The 19525-nt window shown below is 45.1% G+C and overlaps 1 protein-coding gene across 3 annotated transcripts in view; it reads right to left on the bottom strand.

Annotated features, from left to right (window-relative positions):
• wnk4b (WNK lysine deficient protein kinase 4b) overlaps positions 1-19525 on the bottom strand; it is a 76217-nt gene that overhangs the window by 9853 nt on the left and 46839 nt on the right. For 2 of the 3 annotated variants that reach the window (XM_042708680.1, XM_031575293.2), the window contains exons 5-12: positions 16248-16336; positions 13454-13673; positions 10304-10802; positions 8821-9029; positions 7310-7380; positions 5727-5862; positions 4791-4907; positions 929-1099 (exon numbers count right to left, since the gene is read on the bottom strand). In XM_042708680.1, coding sequence (XP_042564614.1) covers positions 929-1099; positions 4791-4907; positions 5727-5862; positions 7310-7380; positions 8821-9029; positions 10304-10802; positions 13454-13673; positions 16248-16336 — 1512 coding nt within the window. The remainder of the gene's footprint in view (positions 1-928; positions 1100-4790; positions 4908-5726; positions 5863-7309; positions 7381-8820; positions 9030-10303; positions 10803-13453; positions 13674-16247; positions 16337-19525) is intronic. The other variant, XM_042708679.1, reaches the window with a different exon arrangement.

Consider the following 19525-nt stretch of genomic DNA (forward strand, 5'->3'; position numbering starts at 1 on the left):
CCGCCAGGCTCAGGGACGCCTGCTAATCTGGCCACAGAGCTACGACCTCGGCAGCGCCGGGATGAAAGAGCAGGGGGCAGATATGGGGCAGATATGGGGCAGATAAAGATAACAAGGTAACCACGGAGCCGGCTACAAAACAAACTGATCTGAGAACAGAGGAAACTTTGGGGGAGGACTGCTGCAGGCTAAAGGCTAAAGGCTAAAGGCTACTATTTGTCATATAATAGATAGCTGCAGTAATTATGTTAGTTTCACTGGTGTAGGGAAGACAGACTTCCATTCCTCCAGGATTGAAAAACTGCATTGAAATCATTAGGATGATGATGAAGACACAGATATTATTAGGGTGAGTGTGTTGGAGTATAATCATTCTGATAAGTGAGCAGTCATGTAGGGTGTGTGTGTGCGTGCGTGTGTGTGCATGCGTGCGCGTAAGAGAGAAAGAGTGTTTTTGACAGCAAGACAACAGTATTTCACGCCTCGTCTGGTTGATTTTCACTGTTAACACTTGTGCTCTGTTCAGAATCTCCCTTGTCTGTTTTGAATGTTGTAGTGAGTTAGCATGAATCCCGTGATGTCAGAGTGTGTTTGCTCTGTAGACTGATGTTTTATGCTCAAATTCCGAAAAAAAACGTTGCAGCAATGTTGCAACCTACTGCGTAAGAAGAGTTTATGGAATGAAATGAACTGTAAAGATTCTCTGCATTGTTCATTAATTCCATGATATCATGATGTTCTATGTTCTGCTGATGGGATTAGTAGACAGATGATTGAGATGACTTGAGATGAAGGGAAACACTACCAGATGTTCTATTAGAGTTGTTAATGCATGGCTTTAAATGACAGTAGGTCAGTAGGATCTTGCACCCACTCTCAACTTTAAACAATTCTCGACACCGATTGGCTAAATCTCACTGTCACTCACCTGTGACCCAGAGAGAGTTCCCACCCCGTTCAGGTAAGAGAGCCGAGAGCCCTCGCCCTGCAGGAACCCGATTGGCTCTCTCCTCATCAGAGCCTCCGCCCTGTTGATGATGTCACGCATACGGTAGATGAAACCCTCTTGCTCGGATGGCAGAATGAACTCTCTGATGACCTGTGAGAGAGAGAGATAGAGAGAGAGAGAGAGAGGGAGAGAGAAAGAGAAAGAATGGAAGAGAATACAAATGGAAAGTGAGTCAGCTAGTATTCCCCCTCTCCTCTCCCGGTGCCCACTGCAGAGCACAGGACACACAGCATTGCCTGTTAGTGGAAAAGGGGGATTCAGCATTTTCCACCTCCATGGAAGTCAGCTCCACACTGGAGAGGACCTCACTGAGGACATGATCAGGGCCTGATTTGCTCCAGTCTCAGCTACTATCTGTGAGAAGCCTTAACCACTTCACATCAAAAAAAAAGTCTTCGTCCAGGTCTTGCTCATGATACATCTGCCTAGGTGTGTTTATGTGTATGACTCTGACCATTTGTGTGTCTTGTAGAAGTAATGTCAGTTAATCAAATTTAAAACTATATGCATACTCTATGTCATTACTTTACATGTCCTCAATGCAAAATGGCATGTTGAATTACATGAACTGAATAAATACATATCGATATCACAACGCTTGAATTTTTCCGCATTGCAATTTGACAAAGACTGAAAGAAATAGGTCTTCTTCATATATCATTTTTGGTCATGGTGCCAACATGTTTGTTACCGTATGTATTGCTCGTCAGTTAGATTATTAGATTAAAACATTATAGCCCACATTAGCTAAAATTACTGCTTACTTAAAATAAAGTTATCTTCACTACTCGCAAGCTTCAGATTTAACATTAGTTCATATTATACTGTCATCAAATGAAAACTTTGCATGGAGTACTCTTCCAGAGACTGAGCGACTTTAGAATGGATCCGGTGCAGATCCGTGCCAGACCAGGGCCGGGTCGGTGCCAGACCAGGGCCGGATCGGTGCCAGAGGCTGCGGTTATCTAGGCCCCTGCAGCTGGGGCAGGTTCAAGTATATTCCCACAGAGCCTGAGGACTGATGATGATGGATCTGTTTTCACGGGACTCAATTGCTGTGTCTAAGAGGCCGATAGGGTGGTGCTGCAGAAAGCTGCCCCAGATAGCAGGTAGGAGATGACCGAGTCTGGATCCACTCCGAAGTCTGCTGTTACCTCTATGGTGCACAGCTCGGCTTTAAAGTTCAGCAGCATATGGTCTACTTCAACCTGTGCTATTGTAAAGCCATTGGGTAATACCCTGTGTGTCTGTAAAAAAAAACATCTTAAGAAATCTGGCTATATAAAACTTGACCTAGATCATCCACAGTGTTTTACAACGCCTCTGTTGGTAGACACTATCTCTGACTTATATGACATATAAGTGGGTCTAGTGTGTGTGTGTGTGTGTGTGTGTGTGTGTGTGTGTGTGTGTGTGTGTGTGTGTGTGTGTGTGTGTGTGTGTGTGTGTCTGTGAAACGTCAGAGGTCTAGCTTTTATCTGCTCTTAGTTTTTATCTGAGGATTGTCTGAAATCTGTCGTCAGCATTATGGAGTTACAAAGTGTGTGAGTGTGTGCAATATTGCAGATCTTAGCCAAAACGACTCTGTCCATAACATTTACAGCAGGCCTGACCGATGGAAAAAGTTTTAATCTGCTTCACTTCTCATGAAAGCCCATAAGGTACCCTGGCCCCTTCCCAAGCAGTCAGGCAAGGTCTTTTTCTCCTTGTTTAACAGCTCAAAATCTCATCTAATGCACAGTCGGCAAGCCTACATTTTAGTTGGCAAGCCTACATTTTAACTTAACTTAACTGACCTCAGCATAAAAATACAAAACTCTCCAAACTCTCAAACCTGACCAAAAGCTCAAGCGTCTGATGCACTGATTGAGCCACTTGAAACACTTTGCCTGATTTCTATTTGACATGCCATTTCCGTCCTCACGAGGAAAACATGCTCTAAGTGCTGCAGTCGTGAGAGGCTTGCTAATGTACTGACATTTGCTTTTTTGCAGTTTGCAGCATAAATACGATGTAAAACCTGGAGTGATTAAAAATATGTTTTAAAAAGACGTTATTCACAGAAATACACAAAGCAAAGCTTTGAAAGCAGGGAAAGTAAAGATATTGTGCAAATGAAAACATGCAAGCAATGTTCACTGGTTTACACACACACACACACACACACACACACAGACTCCCATATTGCACACCAGGCACTGAAACACCTCACCTCACATTCTGCTATTTTTGATGAATTTGACTCCAACCACACAAACAGCTGGGTCTCTCTCAGTTTAGACATCTTTTGTGAGTGTGCGTGCGTGTGTGTGTCTGTGTGTGTGTGTGTGTGTGCGCGTGTATGTGTGTGTATGTGTGTGTGTGTGTGTGTGTGTGTGTGTGTGTGTGTGTGTGTGTGTGTGTGTGTATGCATTAGGGATGGGCATTCGATTAAATTGTCTTAATCGATCGTCGGGAGAATTAACGATCGATTTTCGATTAATCATTAATATTTTTATATTAAAATTCACTATTTATAGGCTATATTAAAATGCAGTGAAAATAGAAAAAAACACAGCGTGTTTCCTCATTGAGATCTTTATTACAAGATGAACAACTCTTGTGGCAGTTAAACTTACAAGATGGACAACTCTTGTGGCAGTTAAACGGGATCCGTTCAATGGTTACACTTGAAAATATGCGCTGCTGTACTCTTAAGCAGCGGAGCCGACAGCTAGAAGCCGGTGCTCATAAACACAACTTTTTTTTCTCTCTAACTAATTAATCTCACATTTTGAAATTCATTCATCTAGATTCATCGTGATTAAAAGTTTGTTTTCTTCTCAAGACTAAATCTTATAAATTAACGAGTAATCACTTCAGACAGCGTGTATTTTAGACACTGTTGTTCAATTGTATTTTTTTCGTGCTCTCTCGCCGTCATACAAGGAATATATGCGAGACACAATGGTGCCCCTCGACGGTAAATCGTAAGAATTGTCCCCTGAAGCAATTCGAATCACCTCAGTCAGCCCACCGTCTTCAACTATGTTGATGGGCCGACAGTCACCGGCAACCTAAACTGCTACAGCGTTGGTAACCTTTTCACGGACTGGTCTAGTTCATTTCCTAGAGAAGTCGTGGAGTGTGGGTTGGCGACCATCTAACCTGGGACTGCTTTCTGTCGGGTGCTTTGCATTAAGGTGATAACTTAAAGACGAGCTGCTTCTGTAATAGCTACATTCAGCTTGACAAATGCTACATACAACTTTAGTTTTGTCGATTGTTCTGTCATTTTGCCTCTTAAACAGAAACTTTCCGCCCAACAATCCCTCAGCTCTCTCCATCTTCAACTACCGTCTCGGTCTCTTCTATCTAAATTGACTGCAGACACGCGGCAGTTTCGTGCCATGGGTCAACGCGCACCGGAAGTAAACAAAGTTGCGTTAACTGCGTTCAAATATTTTATTGCATTAATCTCGGCCACAATAATCTCATAGAATAACGTGTTAACTTTGACAGCCCTAAAATAAATAAATTACACGCACACTACGCAACAGAACATGCATTAGTTTTAATCGATGAAAAAATAATTTCATCGAGGAAATTCTTAATGATCAATTAATCGATCGTCGATTAATTATGCCCATCCCTAGTATGCATGCGTGTGCGTGCACGTGTGAGTGTGCGTGTGTGTGTGTCTGTGTGTGTGTGTCTGTGAGTGTGCGTGCGTGTATGTGTGTGTGTGTGTGTGTGTGTGTGTGCGTGTCTGTGTGTGTGTGTCTGTGTGTATGTGTCTCACCATCACAGCAGCAATGTCCTCAGGGTTGTCTCCGTCCAGGTCAAACTTGAAGGTCACCATCTTGCTGTTATGTGTTTGCAGCTGGCACTCCACAACACGGTCCACTTTGTCAGACAGCTACAGGAATCACACACACACACACACACACACACACACACACACACACACACACACACAAACGTTCAGCTTACTAATACAGCTACAGAAAAACACACTCAACACGCATACATCAGCAACCACACACATTAACACACTCCACTACGAGGTCCACTTTATCAGACAGCGACAGAAAACAAACACACACATCGCAAGTACATCAGAAAGGCATAACACACAAGTTAAGCTTCTGAAACACAACTACAGTAAAACAAATATTAAAAATGCACGCCTATAAAACACATATGGTCCAATTTAATAGACAGCAAGAGAAGACACGCACAACACATACATCAGCAACAACACACATATTATACACACACAAAAATGCACACCCATCACACACATAATAAAAACACTCAAAGCCCACAATATCATAGAGTGACAGAAAACACACACCCACCACTCTTCTTTCAAAACATCTACTGTATTTAGCATTATCTCACACTTCAGGAGTAGGTCAGCAGACACATGACACAGAGTTTTGACAGCACTATTGAACAATAAGGTTGTTTGTCTTTTGATTGAGGGTTAAGATGTGAAGTTCTCTCTCTCTCAATACTTAAGCAGTTGCCCACAAGATCTTTCAGCTGTATATATTTATACGTATGTGTGGTGTCATGTACACAACATATTTATAACATTCCTCTTCTCTAACGACACATTTCTCTTCACTTTGTCAACTGTCACTTCAGACTACAGACTTTTATTTGATTACAAATTCAGTTCTAAGGTGTTCATATGAAATGATTCATTTGATTGACTGATTAAGTCGCCTACCCCGGTGATGCGAAGGCGAGAACGGGTCCGTCTCCTGAGGAGCTTGCTACCTGTGCGTTTGTGGACACCCTCCGCGCTCTTCTCTGATAGGCCCTCGTAGCCATCACTCACACCAGAGGTGACATCAGAGGCATAGCTGATGAGAGAGTAGAGATGTCACATGATGTATTGAGCCTAAGCCCAAATAGCTTCAAAACTTCATCTAAACCAATGTTGAGGATGGGAAACCCATCTAAACCAATGATGAGGATGGTAAACCCATTTAAACCAATGTTGAGGATGAGAAAATGGCGACCGCTAAATCTCAGAGCTATTGCTAGGAGCCACAGGTCAACAATTAATGTTAAGAAAAAAGATGAATGATAAAGATGAAAGTTTAGTACATCTGTAAAAGTTTGTCCCTGTATGTGTACAGAGATATGAGGCCAATACAAAATGTTCAAAACGTTTCTTTGATAGCTTGTATGACACCTGTGCTTTTAACAGCCTAAGGTCTAGGGCTGTCTTAGCTTTCCCACCATCACATGGCTCTGAGTCAGTCTTTAGATGTGGGCTGATCCACCCCAGCTCAGGGCCACATGCGCTCCAGTCCAGAGTCACCCGCTGTCCGTGGGACAGGCTGTGAGCGCATGACACGAGGCTGGTCCTGAGAGGAGCGGACGTGGCCCCTTTTCTTCCTGTTCAATTCTATTGTTAGTGAATGTTTCATGTGTTTATTGTTCACGTGAAGTGTTGAATAATTCCCCTTTATTCACTGAGAGCTGACAGGCATCTTGCCCTACACGTCCTTGACATTAATGTCAAGTTGTACCAGTGGAAGAAATAAAAACCACATGACAGTGTTGAAAGACTCCTTCTCCATACATGGCATCCAAAAACACATCTAAATATCATATTAATGAGTATTAATGTGGCACCTCTGGTCTGAAAGCCCTATTCTAAGGCATGGCCGACTGAAAGGACTACAGTCAGTCAGTCAGTCGCATTCTGACTCAAGGCTGGACATGATCTTCTGTTGGAGTCCATTAAAGGCTCCATTAGGGCCATCCTGATGGATATTTACTGCTCCATTAGTGTCAAAGAAGAGCTGCGGCGCCTGCCATGAAGCCTTAGAGCACACAGGAAATTGTGCGCTTGCATTCCGTGTACATGTGAGGGTGCATAGGTATGAAATAGAGAGTGAAAAAGAGAGAAAGAGAGAGAGAAAGAAAGAAAGAAAGTGTGTGACATTGGCAGAAAGTATTCTTCAATAGATGCCCACATGACTGCAGTCAGGTGAGGGAGTGAAGGGTCTGTTTGGGAGTCTGTGTAAGTGTGTGTTGGGGCTACTTTGCCTGGGACAAACTGTTGATGTCAAACTTCTACTCCTGTCGAAGTGGGAGTTGTGACATTGCTATAGGGCAAATCCTTGCACACTCACATGTGCGTACCAAACACAAACTAACACACAGATGTGCAAACATACAGTAATATCTGACACACTAACCCACACGCACAGACACATATGCACCCACACCTAGGCGCGCGCACACACACACTGTTTCTTTTTAACATCTAACACAAGAAGAGAAGGCAGAGGTTACCTGTCGGCAGGTGAGGTGAAGCCGCTGCCGATCCCTGACTGGGGCCTCTCGGCTTGCAAAACAGCAATGCTCTGTGGGAAACCAGAGGGTGTGTGGGGTAAAAGTCAGATTCAATTCAAATCAGTATTATTTATTTCTATAGCGCCATCAACCCTGTCATTTTACAGAGCCCAAGCCCTGAACCCCAAGATTCCCTGGTTTAAGCCTGAGGGGCTAACTGTAATCCAGAGCTGTCTCCCAAACACCCTTTTCAGTCCTGTTTTGAGTGTCACATGTCACATATCTCACATATCAAGGCAACATAGAATCAGCACACTTCTCTAGTGGGATAGTGAGTAATTTGGGACCAGGCCTTCATGTTGGATGTATCCAAACCATTCTTCTCCTATGGATAACAGGAGAACAATGGTTTGGATACGTCTCCTGTAAGAGGTAGCACTGAGAGGCTTAACAATGCGAGCAGTGTGTTCTACAGAAGCTCGGACCATTCTCTGAGCATGGAAGAGATCGGAGCACAGCCGTGAGCCAGTCAGCCAAACAGAATTAAAACGGAGTAGAGTAAAAAAAAAACCATTGGAAAATATGATGAAAAATCCGGGGATTTAATAGAAAATGTGTTAACACTTAACTCTGTTGCCAAGGCACAAAATACTGTGAAGGCTGGAGCCTGCCAGCCCCGTATCCCCCTCACATGAATCAAGACTGAAAGACACTGGGCACAGAACACTGAATAAGTGATCAATGACAGTATTTTGCCCGTCGCCTAGAAAGGCTGTGTAAATTCGAACAGAAGGGCTGTGTTAGAGGTTTAAAGCCATTGGATTTGGACTTCTGCTAACGTGAGTCACAGACAGTGTGTTGTTCACAGACCCCACACTTACCTTTGTGTTTGGTAAACACTCAAGCTAATTATCTAATCCCAATAGCAACGATGCTTAAATACCAAACCGGCTACAAAGATCCAGCTGTCTGTCAATATAATGTCAAGAAGGTTTAGCTCAGGTTTTTGGTAATGTCAGAGACAATGTGAAGTATAGAGGAATGTGGTAATGAACTGTACATTCTGGTTGATCCAGAAGCACAGAAGAATGTTATGGAACAGCAGAAAACAATGGTCCTTAGCAACACCACCATGAACTAGGTGACTACCCGAACAGAGTCTTCTCGTGAGATGCTACATCAACCCAGGCTAGGACTGGTGTGTTTGAGCAGTGAAACCTGATGGACTGAAGAGACATCAAGGGCAATGTTGTGTGTGCACCTGCTTGGCTACTCTGCCACCTTAATGGACTGAAAGAGTGTGACGTAAAGCCTGAACTGCATTGTTATTGTTGTTATTGTTAATTGTTATGCTTGTCAAATAGAGGATTCAGGTTGCCACCGAAATAACCCTTCTTCGGAAACACTGCATTCTGTTTAGCAACCTCCGTTGCCAAGAGGTCATCTTGGCCATCTTTGTTCTAGAATGTTCTGAAATGTTGAGCCTGAAGCTGGAGGTGGGGATACCTCACCTCGCCCCCTGAACACAGCCTACCCACCGAGGGGAAGCGAAGGGCTGGGACTGGTCCCTCTGGCTCGGCTTCGGGGCGTCGACTCTCGGGGCAAGGTGTCTCCACGGTGGTTGCTGGGGCGACTGGCGTGGGAGTTGCCTCTGGGGGTGGACCCTCGGAAGGTTCCTGTAGCCCGGAGGAGCTGAGGTAGCCGTCCGTCTCGCAGTCAGCTGCCATGACGACAGACAGAGACAATGATTAGAGACAGGCAGATAGATAGATAAACAAACATTAAGATGGACAGAGTGAGAGAGAAGGGGAGAGATAAGATAAAGCAAAACCACATGAGGAAGATTCAGAGAAGAATACCATTTCAGCATGCAATAGCTTTTAGCCCAAACAATAGCCCAAACACACAAACAGGCACCTTAAAGAGCAGCACAACTGCTTAATCCCACTAACACTGCGTCTCTATACAGGGCAGTGCTGCCCCTGGACTGCTTGCCTGTGTAAATGCAGGGCTTGGACTTAGACTGGACTGGGCTTGCATCCAGCCCCCGTGACAGAGCTGACAGCCACAGAAATAAACAACCATGGGCAGCATCACCACCACAGTGGCATTTCCCCTCCTCTAAGTGAACGCCAGCCCCACAGAGGACATTAAACCACACCACACCACACCACACCACAATATGTGCTTTCATTATGTGTCTAATGGCTCTTGAAACAACATGACAATAAACTCAGAAATGATTAAATTATAGCTAGAGCCATTTACACTGCTGTTTACTGTGTACTGCTGGGGCCCCTGTGCTTCTGTCTCACTAAATAATGACGACAGCCATATTAGTAATAATAAAACATGAAATGAAACGTGGCCATCCTGTGGTATGACTGATGTGTAAACATCCTAAGCCGCCTCTCTGGATTTGTTTGGGCACACTGAAGGGCCTTGTTATGTTCCTGCTTATGGTTGTTGTTAAGGAGATGCTGCCCTGCCGGACTGGGTAAGTAATTAAAGGAGTCTTAAGTGAAATCAATGTGGGGATGGTGTTTACACGCTGTACGGGCTGTTCTGGAGCAGGGCTTTTCTCAGGAAACCATGTGAATCTGCACTGGTCAACCCGAGACCTGGAAATTAGCCAGGTGGGTAAACCAACCGCCTCCCATAAATAATTGGGGGAGATGGAGAGACAGCTGATTCGAATATCTGACTTAGGGGAAGCACATACAGTTGTTGTGCACTAGTGGACCAAAGGGGGAGTCATGTGGGAGTGTCTATGTGTTTGTGTTGTGTGTGTGTGTTTGTGTTGTGTGTGTGTGTGTGTTTGTGTTGTGTTGTCTCACTCACAATTGATACAGATGAATAACTGGTGTAGTGGATGTTGTGTGTTTTTTGCGTTTGGATGTGAATGTGTATAAGTGTGAGTGTGAGTGTGAGTGTGAGTGTGAGTGTGAGTGTGTGTGAGTGTGTGTGTGTGTGTGTGTGTACTCTCTCACTCACAGGTAGCGGACGAGTAGCTGGCATGGCGGACGATGTAGTGCGACTGCTGGTCGGCCTCCTGCTCGTCGGGCTCGGTGGTGAAGCTGGCGTTGATGCCCGAGTCGATGGAGCCATTGGCAGGGGATGGGGTGGGGGAGGGTAGGGGGCCGGAGATGGTGAGGGTGGGGGGCGTGTAGGAGGGCACAGGGGCGGAGGTGGTGGTGGAGGGGGAGGGGGTGTCGGACGACTGCTGGGAGGAGGAAGAGGAGGTGGACAGGGGGCTTCTGGGGGCGGGGGCAATGGGGAGGATGACAGTGGCAGGGGCGGTGGAGGTGGCAAGGGGTTCGGTCTCGGGTGGCGGCTCCGGCTCCTCCTCGATGACCCCCTCCTGCCGGTGGCGCTGCGCCGCCTCTGCCAGCCGCCGCTGCTTCTCCCGCTGCCTCTTGATGGCCGTCGCGCGGTCGCGGATCGCCTTGGCAACTAGCTTGTAGTCGGCCTCGCAGACGAATCCCAGAACCACCTGCAGAGGGGAGGAAAAGGTGTACCGAAAGAAAATAGAAATGAGAGAATGACTGGGGGAGACAGACACAAAGAAAGTCACACATACAAAAATGAAAAACCACAGGAAGTGAGAGAGACAGTCGGTGAGAGTCCGGTGGAACCAGACGTGTAAAGGAAACCAAAAGAGAAAGTAACGGGGGAAGAACAAAACCAAAACAAAAAAAAAAGAAAAAAAAAAGAAACCGTGAACGACTGGGAGAGAGGGGGACCTCAAGAAGGGACCCTCCTGTGCCATCCAGTCATTCAGCAGACAGAGAGGCAGCAGAGTTATGCTGCAGCTGAGGCGCCACCCTCTGAGCTGGAGCTGGAGCTGGGAGAAATCAAACACTCGCTACACAAGCTATGTACAGGTCTTTTCAAACAATGAGTTGAACACACATACAAAGACATGTTCAGACAACCTAAAATGATACCTCTTAACAAAATGTCATCAAAACGGTTCTCACTGACATGTTAATATCTCATTGTAATTGTATTCATGTTTCGCATTAGCTCTAGGAACATCCGGGGTCTCTACTATCCAAACCCTGCATCTCAGAACAGTGTTAAAAACAGGGATACAGTATCTCTTACTGAAACTTGGTGTCAAGAAAAAAGTTACAACTCAGTGTCCACCAGACTATTAGGACTATTGTGGTGCCCTAAAAAAAAAAAAAAAAAAAAAAAAAAAAAAAAAAACACGCTGTGGCAGAGATTCAGGCGCTATCCTGGTGTGGTGCAAAAAATAAACTGGCAACATTTCAGTTGTTTAAAATGAAAAAGAAAATCCCATCTGGCTGAAACGGCATGATACCACTGGCATTTATAAACTTGCACAACTCTGTGCTGCTTACATTCCCCTGGCAGAATCAGACTATTGGGAAGAAGACTGTTTCAACAATCTCTATACAGAAATAAGCAATTTCCAGGCCCATGGAAGAGTGCGATGAGACTTTAAAGTTCCTGTGTGTAGTTTGAAGTGGCATCTATTAGTAGAAACGGAATATAGTTTTGATAATTATGTTTTCATTAGGATGTGATTGCCTGTAACTATGAATCGTTGTGTTTCGTTAGCTTACAGTGTACGGGTCTTTCCACGAGTCCACCATGATGCGCCACCATGTTTCTCCAGTAGTCCAGAATGGGAAAATCAAAACACTGGCTCAAAGCTTTTTGAGCTGTTATGGCATTTGACAGCCACTGTAGGTACTCGCACACGCTTGTAAAGGGAAGGGTATTCAGCTGGTTGCAATTCAGCAACCTCACCACTAGATGCATCTAAAAACTACACACTGCACCTTTAATGCACGGACAGGTGCTGAGCCTGACTATAGATCCACAGGGCCGTGCACACGTGTTTGACCAGTCACTTTTTCACATTTCACCAACCGCCATAACACAGAACTACCTGGACTGTGTGGTCAATAACAGCGGGAAGGAGTTAGTTCACCTCTGCCGAGCCTTAGGTCAGTATATGTTTAATGGTAGAATCAGAGAGGGCTCTAGAGGGGGTTTAAGTATTGTTCCGCTCTGGGTAAAAGTATAGTGGATTATGCAATTACAGACATGAACCCCTCCTACTTCAGTGCATTCACTGTCTCAGATCACAACCGATTAAATATGTAATATGACCAACCCAGTAACGCACATATGAAGCCCAGTAAGCTGTGCAAGCTCAATCTGACCCTCAGATGGGCTCCAGAAATCTAAGAAACAGAGGCTTTAAACTCACCTAAATTAGTTAATCAAATAATTAACTTTACTAATAAACCATTCCCTAACAATGTATCAACATGGCTGTGTATGAGCTGAACATGATTTTCCACATGGCAGCGAAAAGGGCTGGCCTCACAAAAAAAAAAAAACAGAAAGACAGCCAAAAAACAAAGATATGGGAAATGGTTTAACACAGAATGTAGAAATACCAGTAAAGAACTAAGGCAACTATCAAACCAAAAAACACCACTATCCCCACAACACAACAACAACAATGCTAATGCAAATATTGTAAAACTCCCAAAAAACAAACAAACAATCAAAACAACGAGGGGGCCAAGCAACCCAGCAGGGCACAGTTGCCATGGAAACGTGATGTCATTATGTCAAGGGGCATGGCTGTAAGCACTCACAGCAAGTTTCATGTCAATTGTGTGGTAAGGCAGAGGAATGCCTTTGGGGTAGGGGCTCTATCTGGTGACCTTTGACCTCCACCAAGAGTCTAGTCTTAAGTGCAGCAGTAAAGAGCTCCCACATAAACATCACCACCCTGTAGATAAACATGCCCAGTCTACCCAACAGTGCATCACTAAGTTAGAGACAAACTAGGCCATCACCACATGTTGTAAAAGGATATCTTGAACAAACGCTGTTCTGTTAAGTCTAACCATCTCTGACTTTGGAAAAGCCATCAAAGCCTCGTCACAGAACCCTAAGAGGTTCTTGGAATTGCACTGACAGGAGAACCCTTGAAGGCTCCTCTTAGTACTTTAGGGGTATAAGAAGACCCTATCTAAGACCGTTAAGATAGTATATTGACATATTCCCTTCTCCTTTGAAACTAAGTTTCCCTAAAAGAACATTGTATTCCAAAAGAATATCTTATTTTAAGTCTGGCTCTGACAGACAACTCACCATCTCTTGGGCGACCTCCTCGGGCACGTCCTTGTAGAGCTCGAACAGGAACTCGATGGCGTTGTTGTCCTTGTACTTCCCGTGGAGCTTCTTGGTGTCGTCCATGCGCAGCCACAGCTTGAGGCCCGACTTGAGATTGTCGTCCTCCTCGGCCAGCTCCACGTGCACGCCGTTGTTCTCCTGGAAGAAGGTGTGCTCAAGCAGGTCCTGGATGGTGTACCTGTGCAGGTGAGGCCAGGGGGAGAGAGAGACAGGTGAGGGCGTGGGGGTGGGGTGGGGTGGGGGGGTTGATGCAGGCGAAAGGTGAGGTTTCTGAAGGTACAACATGACAGGGATTCAAACTTACATGCCTACTTGTCTCAAAACGGAGAGTCATGTGTGTGGTAGACAAGCAGGATGGTGGTTAATTTAGTCATACCATACCACCAGGTTGGTGGATAGTATATGCAAGATAGCTAAGGGGGGTAGAGAGACACAGAAAGACAGAAGGTGCAGAATGATAAGACTTAATGATGGACACACTTGTCTGTCAGTACAGATGAGAAGTATAAATAAGATATGCTGGATGCCTGGTGCATGGTGTACCTCAGATAACTAAAACGATATGAAGAGACAAAGAGAGTGAGAAAGGTTTGTGATAGTTGTGTGGGTGATATACCTGAGACAGTGAGGGTCAAAAAAGAGATGTCTGACTAAATCTACACTGTGAAGCACATCTCATCTTTCAAGTCTCAAGTGAGAAGAATAATGATAAGAGTTAAAGATGGTGATCTAACATTAAGACACATGAAAGAGCACACACACACACACACACACACACACACACACACACACACACACACACACACACACACACACACACACACACACACACACACACACACACACACACACACACACACACACACACACACACACACACACACACACACACACTCTCTAACTAACAGCATTAGTTTGCAGGAATGACGCCTGAGGAAAGAGCTTCAGTGAGTCGTGAGTAGCACACAGGCAGCATGCTATTTCAGCCAGCCAGAAAAACAAGGGTTCGACTCCCTCCTCCACTCACCCACTCCCAAAATATAGTGCCTCAAAAGAATAAAGTTTCTTCTACTGGCTCTTCTCTCATCTTCTAAGTTAAATGCTGCCTGGCAACACGGGTGTTTTTTTTTAGCTTTGTGTATTTTTGTGAATAAAAGTCTTTTTAAAACATCTTTTTAATCACTTCAGGTTTTACATCGTATGTATGCCATCAACTGATGCTGCAAACTGCAAAAAAGCAAATGTCAGTACATTAGCAAGCCTCTCACGACTGCAGCACTTAGAGCATGTTTTCCTCGTGAGGACGGAAATAGCATGTCAAATAGAAATCAGGCAAAGTGTTTCAAGTGGCTCAATCAGTGCATCAGACGCTTGAGCTTTTGGTCAGGTTTGACAGTTTGGAGAGTTGAATGTCCTGACCACGTGGGCTGTATTTTATGCTGAGGTCAGTGTTAAGTTAAGTTAAGTTTTTAAGTTTTTTAAATGTAGGCTTGCCAACTAAAATGTAGGCTTGCCGACTGTGCATTAGATGAGATTTGGAGCTGTTAAACAAGGAGAAAAAGACCTTGCCTGACTGCCTGGGAAGGGGCCAGGGTACCTTATGGGCTTTCATGAGAAGTGAAGCAGATTAAAACTTTTTCCATCTGTCCATTTTTCAGGCCTGTTGTAGATGTTATGGACAGGGTCGTTTTGGCTAAGATCTGCAATATTGATTTACAAGCATTTTCCTAACTCTTGCAACGAAATGGATGCAAGACTTTAAACATTGTGTCCAGGCTGATCAATGGGACAAAAAAATGTTTAGGAGGTGATATTGTGGTGTAGTTTGACTATCAGGACTACTCCTTCTACTTCTTCTGGTAATAATGTTAACTACGGGGATGATCATCGGCATCATCCTGAAGACACACAGACAGTGACTCGGTCACCCATATTACGTGTAGATCTCTGAAGACAGGCGAGATGACGTAAGAGTGTATGTGATAGGATGTAGAGGGTGAGATGGAAAAACACCATGCACTTCTGAGGAGTGATAGGAGTAGGTCACATTTAGAGGGTTGCAGCTTCATATCGCAGTGCTGGGGGGTCTTAAGCTGACCTACTTTCCGCTGGGGGGGAATGGGCGCATCGAGTGGCACCCCAATCCCCCCCCCCGTTGGGCGCCAGGGAGAGGGGACAAGGTAAACCGTGAGGAGTAGCGGAGTGGAGATGCAGCTGATATCCCCGTGACCCGGTAACATGGCAACACCGAGGGATTGTTTGCCTATCACCATTTTTGGGGGTTATTTTTAGGCCCGGGTGTCATTAAAATGGAGCCCGCTGTGAGAGAAGCGAGGTGGAGCCGGCTGGTGGACGCTGGTTCTCTTGAGACAGCTGGTTAAGTACCTCAGCGGAGAGCAGCCGCAGCCACACCACAGTTTCCTGGGCAATAATACAACCAGGCAAATAATACAGCACTTGTGCACATATGGAAGGTGGAAAAACTCACCAGACGGGTGCTTGAACTTTGGAACTGGCCTATGAGAGTTTACCTGTGTACCTGTGTGCGAAGTGTATGTGGGTATGTGTGTGTGTGTGTGTCTATGAGTGCGTGTGAGTGTGTGAGTGTGTGTTTGTGTGTGTGTGTACTCTATGTGAGAACTACAGCAGTGGTGGATGTGTGTGTGTCAAGCATGCTTTCCTTACACCATCCTACACCAGGATATGGCTGAGTGTGTGTGTACGCTGCAGGTGTTTAGAGTTACTGGGTTACCTTTCGTCTTTGTTCGTGCGGATGCAGCCCTCGATGATCTCCTTCAGCTCGGGCACTTTGACCTTGAAGAAGCTCTCCGGCTTCATGCCCTGTGAGAGACACACAAAGAGGAAACCATAGAATTAGAGACCAATTCTATTCTAATTCTAATTCCATGGAAGGAACCCCTTCAGAAATGTCATCATGGGTGTCAGTCAGCAGTCGCCTGGGCAACCAGGTAGGGGATCAGAAGAAGTGGGTAGGGGATCAGAAGAAGTGGGTGGGGCACCAGGCACCCATGAGGGGTGGGGCCATCATATTATATCTTCCTGAGGTGGGAACGCACAGATTCATGCCCAAGACGCACTACAGTAGATTAAAACAATACTCACACACTTTTCTCACATTTTAATGAAGTTTTAGGAGAATTTGAACCCTGTTTAACTTGTTGAGGGTTGACACACTGAAACTCTCACCCACTATTTCACCTCACAAACATACCCCTAGTGCACACAAAAGCTTAAAACTATAGGTTTCAAGGCAAGTTGCAGCTTAGTGTCTGAGATATCGGTTTAACCTCAGGACATAGTTTAGTGTTGAAGCTATAGGTGTGTAGGTCCTAGCTTAGGGTATGGCTAACAAGTTTACATGCAGGGTCATAGTATATAGTCTGAGGTTATAGGTTTAAAGTCAGGTCATTGCCTAATGTCTGTTCAAACAACAAGGAATGAAGGAGAGACTCCCTTGCAAAGTGGCCTGAGGGCAAACAGAGTAAGCGATCAAAGGACCAATGGAATCCTCCAGAGGTGAATGGGGGAGGGCAGGAGGGCATGTACAGCCTGCATAGGTTGGCCTAGTCAGCCACAGCACAGGACAGGAAGGTCAACAACCTCATTCGACCTTATTTTGTTTCATTGTTGCCATAAACGATGAGCACTGCCTAACGGTGCGTCACAGAAGCGCTCTTTTTTCTCATTCCTAATATGTTGTATGGGTGGCATGGTGTTGCACAGCATAGGAGAGCTGGTGACTCCATGCTGGTGAGTCCTGCGGCGGTCTTTTAGGCCAGTTCCTGTGTTGGCTGCATGCTTGCTGCCTGGGCTTTGGGTGGGTTATGCTCAGTTGCTGAGACGGAGACATCCTGCATGGTGGTGCCCTAATGTGGCATGTCTTCTGTACACAAACACCACAAACCACATTCCACACACACAAAAACACACACACACACACACACAAACCACATACCACACACACACACACACACACAAAAACACACACACACACCCCATGCCATCACAGAGTGTTCCCTAATTCACTGTACCAACACATGGCATACCATAAACACCATCCAAAGTCAACCTGGACTGATGGTCAAGGCACTGCAATGTGACCAGCATTGCTGTGGTGGTTCTGTGAGCTTGGTTAGGTAATAATTTGCGCATACAGACACACACACACGAACACACACACACACACACACACACACACACACACACACACACACACACACACACACCTCTTTGAGGGGAGAAGAAGAAGGTGAGGGTGATGTAACAGAGAAGACTAAGCCAGAGACAGAATCAGAGACAGAGCTAGAGTGGGGGAAGAAAGAAAGAAAGAAAGAAAGAAAGAAAGAGGGCCAATTCAAAGACAAGGATAGATGAGAGAAACTCCATTTACAGTTTCTGTCCTCTTTCAGATACAATGACAGAAATCCTTTAACAGCCTCTGGGCTCTCAGACAATGAGGTCTAAATAAACAGGTGTAGGTTATGTAACTCCCCAGCAGCCTCGCGCAAGCTGCATGGGTGTGTCAGGAGAGCCTACAGCAGCACACCCACCCACCTGAGTACACACACAAGCATGTACGTACACACACACACACACACACACACACACACACACACACACACACACACACACACACACACACATGTACGTACACACACACACACACACACCCACCCACCTGAGTACACACACAAGCATGTACGTACACACACACACACACACACCCACCCACCTGAGTACACACACACAAGCATGTACACACACACACACACACACACACACACACACACACACCTGAGTACATACTCAAGCATGTACGTACACACACACACACACACACCTGAGTACGCATTCAAGCATGTACATATACACACAAACACACATAAGCATGTACGTACACACACGTAAATACGCACACCTGAGTACACACACAAGCATGTACATATACACACAAACACACACACACACACACACACACCTGAGTACGCACAGCATGTACGTACACACACACACACACACACACACGTATCACAGGGCTCTAATGTGAATGTGACTTCCCTCCTTGTGAAGTGTATTCCTGGCACACTAGCTAGATAACTACCGTGCCACTGCATTGCTTTTTTGTCTGAGTAAATGAGTGTGCTAGCTAGCCGACAGTTCCCTTTAATTACACATACACATGTATAAAAGGAAAGACGCACACCAACACATATACAGGACATCATATATACATGCCAGACAAAATATAAAGATCAGATATCAGATAAGAAACACCAACAGATAGAAAACACAAACAGACCAGTACACACACACACACACACACACACACACACACACACACACACACACACACACACACACACACACACACACACACACACACACACACACACACACACACACACAGAGAATATGACTATTTCCAGACAGCAGGTCCTTGCCCTGCATAATACAGTGATGTGTCCATGGGGCGATTATTCATTATTCACCTACTACCACCTTCTCCCACCAAATATCAAATCAGCCGAGTTCAGATAGGGAAATATTAAAATGATCAGCTTTACTTTCCAACCAACACTATTTACTTTTTTCATAGGCCAGTGAGGGAGGCCAACAGGAGGAATGGAGAGATATGGAAATAAAGTAATGGAGAGAGAGAGAGAAAAACAGACAGGATTGAAAAGAAGCCTGGGGCGGCCTGGTTTCGCTTAGCGAAAGCTTGATGCAAACCTTGCTGTAAAATTCATGAGCAAGAGGAAAACAGGTGTCAAAGTCGGGCACATTGACATAAACACACACACACACACACACACACACACACACACAACCTCATGAGCTGTTAGGCACTGAACGTCATGGACGAAGACAAACACACATACAGTCACACACACACCTAAACACATCTACACACACTTGTAAAATTCCTCCTCCTTAAAAAGCTACAGCAGTAAATAGTGTAACTCCCATTCAAAGCATGCTGTTGACATCACTCGTCCCTATTAATGGCTT

Source organism: Clupea harengus, chromosome 1 (assembly GCF_900700415.2).
Source record: "Clupea harengus chromosome 1, Ch_v2.0.2, whole genome shotgun sequence".
Lineage (NCBI taxonomy): Eukaryota > Metazoa > Chordata > Actinopteri > Clupeiformes > Clupeidae > Clupea > Clupea harengus.